This window comes from Belonocnema kinseyi, chromosome 10, assembly GCF_010883055.1.
Source record: "Belonocnema kinseyi isolate 2016_QV_RU_SX_M_011 chromosome 10, B_treatae_v1, whole genome shotgun sequence".
Taxonomy (NCBI): domain Eukaryota; kingdom Metazoa; phylum Arthropoda; class Insecta; order Hymenoptera; family Cynipidae; genus Belonocnema; species Belonocnema kinseyi.
In genome coordinates this window covers 891109-901179 of record NC_046666.1, presented here as the reverse complement: position 1 = coordinate 901179, position 10071 = coordinate 891109, and the positions used below count along the sequence as shown (strand labels likewise).

At 28.6% G+C, this 10071-nt stretch overlaps 2 protein-coding genes across 4 annotated transcripts in view; one reads left to right on the top strand and one right to left on the bottom strand.

Annotated features, from left to right (window-relative positions):
• Nucleotides 1-10071, top strand: part of LOC117181471 (DDB1- and CUL4-associated factor 12) — a 251124-nt gene that overhangs the window by 66702 nt on the left and 174351 nt on the right. The window lies entirely within an intron of this gene.
• The window catches only part of LOC117181474 (tumor necrosis factor alpha-induced protein 8-like protein), a 28771-nt gene that overhangs the window by 3921 nt on the left and 14779 nt on the right, over nucleotides 1-10071 (bottom strand). Inside the window, exons 2-4 of one of the 2 annotated variants that reach the window (XM_033374168.1) lie at nucleotides 3110-3182; nucleotides 2826-2923; nucleotides 1907-2175 (exon numbers count right to left, since the gene is read on the bottom strand). In XM_033374168.1, coding sequence (XP_033230059.1) covers nucleotides 1907-2175; nucleotides 2826-2835 — 279 coding nt within the window. In that variant the 5' untranslated portion in view covers nucleotides 2836-2923; nucleotides 3110-3182. The remainder of the gene's footprint in view (nucleotides 1-1906; nucleotides 2176-2825; nucleotides 2924-3109; nucleotides 3183-10071) is intronic. The other variant, XM_033374167.1, reaches the window with a different exon arrangement.

Here is a 10071-nt window from a genome sequence, read left to right as displayed (position 1 = left end):
TAGATCTAGAGATATAAAGATACCCTCAAAGGATCTAGAGATACTATAGGAGAAACAAGACATCGAGATGAGCTAGATGATCTAGAAGCATATCGAAATCCTTTCTAACAGGACCCACTGATCTAAGGATACTCTAAGAGGAACTAAACTTCCAGATGAACTAGAGAATTTAGAGAGTCTTTAGATGGATATCAAAATCCTCTCTAACAGAACCCAAAAATCTAAAGATGCTCGATCTAAAGTTCGAGATGGCCCAGAGGATCTAGAGAGTCTTTATAAGGATATCAACATACTCTCCAACTAGATCTAGAAATTCAAAGATACTCTGAAAGGATCTAGATATACTCTAAGAGAAACAAGAGATCGATATGGACTAGAGGATCTAGAAGCACATCGAAATCCTCTCTAACAGGGCTCAGGAATCTAAGGACACTCTAAGAGGAACTAAAGTTCCAGATGAACTAGAGGATTTCGAAAGTCTGTAGAAGGATATCAAAATCCTCTCTAACAGAACCCGAATATCTAAAGATGCTCTCAAAGGATCTAAGGATCGGGATGGCCCAGAGGATATAGATAGTCTTTATAAGGATATCAACATACTCTCCAACTAGATCTAGATATTTAAAGATACTCTGAAAGAGTACTCTGAAACGATCTAGAGATACTCTAAGAGAAACTAAAGATTGATATGAGCTAAAGGATCTATAAGGATATCGAAATCCTCTCTAACAAGACCCAGGGATCTAAGGATACTCTAAGAGGATTTAGAGATCGAGATAACCTAGAGGATCTATAGAGTCTTTATACGGATATCAATATCCTTTCCACCTAGATCTAGAGATCTAAAGATACTCGGAAAGGATCTGTAGATACTTTAGGAGAAAAAAGAGATCGATATGAGCTAGAGGATCTAGAAGCATATCAAAACCCTCTCTGATAGGACCTAGGGACCTAAGGATACTCTAAGAAAGATATCAAAATCCTCTCTAACAGAACCTGAAAATCTAAAGATACTCTCAACGGATCTAAAGATCGGGATTGCTCAGAGGATCTAGAGAGTTTATAAGAATATCAATATCATCTGCAATTAGATCTAAAGGTTTAAAGATACTCTAAATGAATCTAGAGATGCTCTAAGAGAAACTAGAGTTCGATATGAGCTAGAGGATCTAGAAGCACATCGAAATACACTCTAACAGAACTCAGGGATCTAAGGATACTCTTAGAGGTTCTAAGGTTCGAGGTGAACTAGTGGATCAAGAGACTCTTTAGAAGGATATCAATATCCTCTCCAACTGGATCTAGAAATTTAAAGATACTCTAAGATGATCTAGAGATCGTGATGAGCTAGAGAACCTCTCGATTTATATCGAAATCCTCTCTGATCGGAGTTAGAGTCATTCTAAATAAATCTAGAAATCGAGATAAGCTAGGAATACTCTAGATTTAGAAGGATCCTATAGGAGAATCTAGAGAGATCTAGAGGATCTAGAGACTCTTTGCAGTCTCATATATATCTGAGTCGTTTCTTATACTTACTAAACTACAAAAAAACTTTGACAACGTTCTACAAAACATTGGTAAAACTCATTATTTAGCTTTGTTATAAATAATTAAAGTTAACAAGTTAATCCATTAGTCATCATCATTCTAAAATAAAAACGTTCAAATCAGTTAAAAATTGAAAGCTGTAGATTTTGTTGAAGTAGGTCGTACAAAAATATGCTTTCAAATTTGAGAAGCTGAGAAAGGCCATTAATTTTATGCCAGAGTTTTATAAAATCATCTCCCCTGAATTTAGGATCTTTATAAATTCAATTATTTTAAATTTTGCAATATACAAAAACAGAAGAAAAAAACCCGGAGCCTAAATTTATTTGCTTATTTTAAAAAGAAATAAACTTACCTTAATCGACAATTTAACGATATTCTTTAGGACCTTTTCCGGTTGTTTTTTGTCCACATTTGGACACTGCTTAGCAGTCTTATCCATTAATTTGTAAAGATTATCTAAAAGAGACGTGGTGGCATCGTCAATCAAAAAGGATCTTCCGGTTCCAGTTGATGCGAAGCGACCAAGAAGTTTTTTCTGAGCTCGAAGACCCAAATCCCGAGCCCGACTTCCGGTTCCTCCGGCAGGGTAAACTCCACCCCCTGTAGCTGGGGACTGCATCACTGTATAACATTTTTTTTATTACCATTGATGAAAAAGTAATTTAAATGAAGCAAATTTTCTTTTTTTTAGAAGTAGTATTTACTTGAATCAAAAGAATCGCAAGCTGAAAATCTCATCTTGTTTATTAATAGTCATTAATAGAACACTTTCATTATTTTTTTTGCGGAAAAATCTTTTTCATCGTATTTGTATCATAGCAGCTTATTAGACTTATTCTGTTGCAAAATATTGTTAACAATTAATACTTAGCTTTTTTATAAGTAGTATAGCTATATGGATACGGGTCCACTTACCGTCCGAGCAAGATTCTGTTTCATGCTAAGTTACCGACATCAGATAATTACCATTGGTCGGTAAGTGGGCCCGTACCCATATAGCTATACTACTCTTATAAATAATTTTAATTTACACATTAGATTTCTACTTATTCATATTTTTTTCTTATGTTAAAGAAATCGTTTTTTCAATTAAATACAAATATTTCCTTGCGAGTGTACAGGTATTCCAGAAACATTTTTATCAATGTTAAATGTTTCACTTGAGATATGAAACATTGACACAGTCCAGTAATCCTGATAATAACAGTTATTACGCACATAGATATACAAAAGTATAATTTCAGAATACAGCTTGAAAGAAATCAACTTACCATCAAACATTGAGTGTCGTTTCCTGTCGATGATAACGGAATTGGAAATCAAATAATTGGGCGGTGGTTCCAAATTCAAGCAAACCCAAAGAAAGAAACTAAAATGTGTGTAGAATTTCGTATGTAAATAAACAAAAGAACTTGCAAATAAATAATTTTAAATAATATAATAATTGGGATAAATAAAGAAGAATATGGTAGTAAATGAATAATTTAGATTTATATGTGTGGTTTTTATGTGGAATGAAATTGAGTGATGATATTTATTATTTATTAATTTTTACCTTGATTACAGTCAGGCAAGACAAGGTGATAGAGCAACCAACTTTGCAATTCCATTACAGTTCCCCACGCCACCTGCAAAATACAAACTTTAATGATGAATTATTAATTATAACTAAATTTTCTTATCATTTTAAATAAAAAAAAAACATATAATAACTTATTCGGGCAATTAATTTGCAAGTTTATATAGCTAATTTGAAGAATTCAAATATTTTAAATTTTATAATTAAAAATGAAGATACTTAAAAATTAATATTTTCAAAATCTTACAAAATATTTCTGATCGGAAAATAAATTAATGGAACATTTTCACTTTTTGAAATTGAAGAGTTTTTTATTGTAAACCTTCGAAATTTAATTATTCCAAAAAAAGCTTAAAAATTCCCGCAGAGTGGTATGAAATCCAATAATGAAGTTCAAAATAACTTTTAGAAAGCAATTTCTAGCCAATTTTGAATTTTCCTCTTATTCGAAAAAATCAGCATTTTACAACTTAAGTAAAATGAGAAAAAATCTTTTTCATTATCCATCAGTGCCGGCACAATATATGCTGTTTATGTAATTTTTATAAATAATAAACGGAAAATATCAAATAATAAAATATCGCTGCAACATAATTTAGAGATAATTAAAAAATAAAACAAACCCTTTTCTGTCCATATAAATTCCGAAAAAGTGAACTTGCTAATATTATTTGTTAATAAAATTAACAAAAAATCTTTTAACATAAATTCAGGAGAACAAATAAAATTAAGGAAAAAATAATATGAAAAATTTTCATGAATGAACATCTTTAATCACGTAATTTGAAGGAGATGAACAGGAAAAAACAATTCCTTTCTCTGCAAAAATGTCAACACTGGATTTATTTACTTAATTTATTTATAAAATTAAGAAAAAATATAAAATAATAACTTGAAAGGTGAAAAGAAAAGACAATTTCTTTCTCCTTATAATTGTCGACAATTTGCATTTGTTTATAAAAAACCTGTTTGTAAAAGTAAAAAATAATAGCACATGACAAACATGCATTAACAAATATAACTGGAAATATAACTTAAAGAGAATTAAGAAAAAAGGATTTTATTCTCCTTAAAATGCCAATTTGTAAAATACAGCTTGTTTATAGCAATTAAGTTCACAAATAGGCATAAGGTTTTTTCCGTACATTCATTTGCATACAATTAAAAAAATATGAGGTGTAGATAAATTTTGTTTAAAAAGTTACAAAAGAAAATCTAAATTTTCTTCGCTATTGGTAGTAATATAAATATTTAAACCAAACGTAATAAAAAAATTAACACACCTTTTAAAAATTTAATGATAAATTTTTTTAAAAATAATTCCCAGATCGGCCACGAAAAAATAAAATTGAAAGAATTTTTTTTAAATAAAAAAATAATAATTTTTCTCTAAGCGCGGATTCTTAGATTTTTCTTGGCTAACTTACTCTTATTTGATAGAAAGCAACATAAAAAAACAATTCCAATGTCTCTACCGGAGAAATTACAAATATTTTTTAAATGTATTAACATTTTTTTAAATTGTTAAAATAAAAAAAATCCAAAATTTCTTTCAACCACTCGGGTTTCGGATTTTATTTTAAAAATTACTGGTATTTTATTAAAGGCAACACCACCAAAAATATAATCATAATATGTCCCTATCGGCAGACTGCTATTTACAAAATTTATTTAACTTTATCAAATTTGTTAGACTTTAAAAAAATTTAATTTTCCTCTAAACGCTCGGGTTTCGAATTTTATTTTACAAATTACTGGTAAATTATTAAGGACAAAACCTAAGAAAATGTCATCCTGATATGACCTTAACGGAAGACTGCTATTTAAAAAAATGTATTAAAATTTAAGAAATCGTTTAATATTTAAAAACATTTAATTTTTCTCTAAGCGCTCAATTCTTGAGTTTCACTTCACAGATTCCTTATTTTCGATGTTGGACAAGAGAAAAAAAATGTTTTATGTCAATTTTCCTACCGGGAGACTGCTATTTGAAAAAAATGTATTAAAATATAAAAAATTTGGTGAATGAAAAAAAATTATTATTTTCTTTCAAGCTTTCGGTTCCCAAATTTTATTTCACAAATTACTGATATTTTATTAAAGGCAACACTAACAAAAGTTTTATCACAATATCCCTACCGGAAAACTGCTATTTAAAAAATATCTTAATATATAATAAATTTATTAAGATTTAAACATGTATTAAAATATAAAAAAGATTAATATTTAAACATTTTAATTTTCTTTCAAATGCTCGGTTTCGAATTTTATTTTACAAATTCCTGGTAAATTATTAAGGGCAAAACCAACAAAAATGTCATCCTGATATGACCTTAACGGAAGACTGCTATTAAAAAAAATGTATTAAAATTTAAGAAATTGTTTAATATTTAAAAACATTTAATTTTTCTCTAAACGCTCAATTCTTGAGTTTCACTTCACAGATTCCTTATATTTGATGTCGGACAAGAGCAAAAAATGTTTTATGTTAATTTTCCTACCGGGAGACTGCTATTTGAAAAAATGTATTAAAATATAAAAAATTTGGTGAATTAAAAAAAAAGATTATTTTCTTTCAAGCTTTCGGTTCTCAAATTTTATTTCACAAATTATTGGTATTTTATCAAAGGCAACACCAACAAAAGTTTTATCACAATATCCCTACCGGAAAACTCTTATTTAAAAAATATCTCAATATTTATTAAATTTATTAAGATTTAAACATGTATTAAAATGTAAAAAAAGATTAATATTTAAACATTTTAATTTTCTTTCAAATGCTCGGTTCTCGGATTTTATTTTACAAATTACTGACTTTTTATGAAGGACAATACCAACCAAAATTTTATCCCAATGTCCCTGCCGAAAGACTGCTAATTCAACAAACAAATAAAAAATTTTAAAATGTGTTATAATTAAAAAATAAAATCTCATTTTGCTTCAAACGTTCCGTTCTCAGATTTTATTTCACAAGTTACTAGTATTTTATTGAGAGGAACATGAACCAAAGCTTCATCCCAATGCTCCTAACGGCAGACTGCTATTAAACAAAATTGATTAAAATTGAAAAAATGGTTTAATATTTTTTAACTTTTTTCAGATTGCTTATCCTTGATGTCGGACAACATCAAAAAACGTTTTATCCATGTTCTTTCCAGAAGACTTCTATTTAAAATAATGTATTAAATTTAAAAAAAAAAAACGTAAAATATTAAAAAATCTCATTTTCCTGTAAGCGCTCAATGCTGGGATTTTATTTCACAGATTACTTCTAGTCCATGTTGGACAGCAACAAAATAAATTTAATCCCAATATCCTTATCGGATGTCTGTCGCTTAAAAAAAAAATATTATATCAATGAAGATATTGGGATGAAATTTATTTTGCGGTTGTCCATCATCAAATGTTTTTAATCAGTGAAATAGAATCCGAGACGAAATCATTTAGGTCAAAATTAAAATTAAAAAAAAATGTATACAAGAAAACACGTATAGTTCTTACGGCGTGATTGTCGTACAACATATAAATTTATTATTAGAATTTATTGCTGATTGTTTCATGCGGGTTTGTTTACACTTTTGTTGTTGATGCCAAATAGCGGAGAAAGTATCGATTTTTTCCATGTTCTTTTTAAACTTTCTGTAAACAAAGTTTATATTTTCGTTTATAAACCTTGCGAAAGAAGAGCATGTCTCAAAAATATGAGATTCATTTTTCGATAGCAGCTCACTTTGTGCTACAAGGATACAATAGGAAAATCAATAATGATACAAACAATGAACCAACTCGTACTCGTATAATAATTTTGCATCAGAGGCTTCTTTAATTTTGCTGGCATTTGCATTCGTGTTGGCCTATTGATAAATGGAACAAGATAAGGAATAAACGACCTGGAGTGCTGCAAAATGGTTTCATTTTCACATTGTCACAGATAGGTGTACCTAAATGCATAGACGCACACATATATATATACAATATGCATGCATACATACATTTAAACATACATACATACATACATGCATACACATGCATACATACATACATACATGGATACATACATGCATACATACATACATACATCATATACATAGAGAGGGTTAGGCATAGCCGTTGAATCGATCGATTTGTAAGGAGCGCCAAGGCAAAACCAGAGATTCTCATTCCCATCAGAATTTTAGGATTTTCTGCCTGTATTGCCAAATCAAGTGTGCAGATACAATATACATACATAGCTGTACCATACGTGACAAAAATACCAACTTTTATTGCCACTTCGCACTCTTAAAGATTTTGAATCGGTTATAATGTTTAATTACAGTATCGCCGCTATCTACAAATAAGAAAAAGTGGACTAAATCTAAAAAGAAAATCCGATTTTTGAAAATAATTAGGCACCCACGAGCATATGGGTAATTCTCCAAAACTTTAAAATTGTTGTCAAAGACATTTTGAGAAATGAGCAGAAAAGCACATTGCTTCTTTGGATGTTCAAAATTATATAACTCGTTTAAAATCGTTTACTTGGTGCCACGGGCTAGAACAAATGTGAGGTCTGTCTGGATAGTATCCGACATTTTGATGTAACTTTGTATCTGGTGTGATTATATAATACAGGAAACAGAAAAAGGCATTTTTCAAGTCATCGCAGCTCATTCAGAAATTTCTGGCGATTCGCCAGAAATTGCAGAAAGACCTTGCACCATTTAAATAGCCCCATACAGACCTGAACTGACTCCCTGTGATTTCTGGTCGTTTCTCAAATTGAAGTATTCTTTAAAAGGGAAACGATTACCAGACGCAGAGGAAATAAAACAGAATGCGACGAAGCAGCTGTTAGCTGTTCCGAAAGGTGACTTTAACGTGTGCTTCCGAAAATGGGAGGATCGCTGGAAGACAGTTGCTTCCAAAAAAAGGAGGTGTTATCGGATACTTTTAGGATAGAGCTCGTATTTTCGAAATAAGTAAATCAGGAAAAAGCCAGTTTTTTTTTAATTTTAGACACAAGTTTCAAATAAAAAAGAAGTTTTTCCGTCGTCACTTATAAGTGCATTCATACAAATTTACAAACTTAAATAACTTCCAACGGCACAGTTCAATAATAACTAAATAAGTTTAAAAATCACTTCAATATTTCTGAATTAACACTATTTTTTCTATTCCCCTTTTCATCTATTTTTTTAAAGAATTTTTTTTCTGCTTTCAAGACACTTCCCCTGTTTCTCTTCTTTCCGTCTACTATTATATTTTTGGTCCAAAATTCATCTCGTTTGGTTAAAAGTTCTACTATTTTGTTGGAAATTAAATTATTTTGTTTAAAATGGAACTATTTTGTTTAAGATTCATCTCCTTGCTTAAAAATTTAACTATTCGATTTTTAGAATATTAATCTTTTGGGTTGAATATTGAACTCTTGTTGAAATTGTTTTTTAATTCATCCTTCTTTATTAAAAATGCAACTTTCTGTTTTCCTTTAATAATCCAACATATCTATATTTTTGTTTAAAATTCTACTTTTTAACAAATGCGTTTTTTTAAGATTCGTTATTTTAGTTGATAATTAATATTTTTTTGTTGAAAATTAAACTCTTTTGCTGGAAATTTCTCTTTTTGGCTTGAAAATTCAGCAAATTGGTAAAAAAAGTAAACTATTTGGTTGAAAATTTAACTATTTCGTAAAAAATTAACTTAATTATATTTTTGGGTTCAAAATTCAACAGTTTGGTAGATAATTTGCCTTATTGGCTCCAAAGTCAAAAATCTTATTGAAAATTGTTAAAAATTCGTATTTTTTGTTAGAACATTAATTTTCTGGTTTTAAAAATCTACTTTTTTAGAATCACCTCTTAGGTTGGAAATTAAACCCTCATAAGTTGAAAAATCAATTATTTGGTAGAAAATTGGGGTATTTTGTTGAAAATTCTTCTCTTTTTTGTAAATTTCCTTTTGTAGTTGAGAATTTAACCTTTTGATTTTAAAATTATTTTTTATTCATTGAGAAATTCATCTATTTGGCTGAGGAATCAAATATTTTGCTAAGATGTATTAATTTTTTTTCGTGAAATTCAACCGGTTGAAAAAACGTCTTTTGGTAGAAAATTCGTTTTTTATAGTAGACAATTCATATTTCTGGGCTGAAAAGAAACTTTTTTTTTATTAAAAATCCAAACAATTTTTCAACAAATTCTTGAAATTTTAACTACGTTGGTTAGAAATTATTTTCTTTTGTTGAAAATTCGTCTTTTTATGGTAGAAAGTCCACATTTTATGATAAAAAATTAATCTTTCTTGATTGAAAAAGAAACTTTTTTTTATTAAAAATTCAAACAAATTTTGAAAAAATACTTGAAATTTTAACTACGTTGGTTAAAAGAGATTTTCTTTTCTTGAAAATTCGCCTTTTTACATTGAAAATTCATCTGTTTTTCTAACAATTCTTTTTTTTTGTGAAAAATTTAAATATATTTGGTTGAAAATGGAATATATTTCGACTTGAAACCTTAAAAATTCCGATGATTTCAAAGATCAAAAGTGAAGATTTTAATAAACAATTTCTTCTAAATTAAAACAATTTAAAATATAGGGACGACTGAAAAATCCCGAAAAATAAAATTCATTGATAATAAAATTGCCGAAAAATAAAAATACCGAATTGGAAAATTCCCGAATAATAAAATTCTCGACAGAAAATTGCCGATTTATAAAATATCTGAATTGGAAAATTCCCGAATTTTAACAATTAGAATTTTTTATAAATATATTTTATTGATTACAAATACAACAATAAGACATTAGTTTCAAAAATTATTTTTAACATTTAAAATTTCGAAATTTATTTCTTGAATTTAAAATAGCAATAATTTTAAATAAAATATTTCTAGGTAACGCATGTTTTTTTAATGTTCACAGTATTTGAAAAAATCCAAAAACGTTCGCAAAAA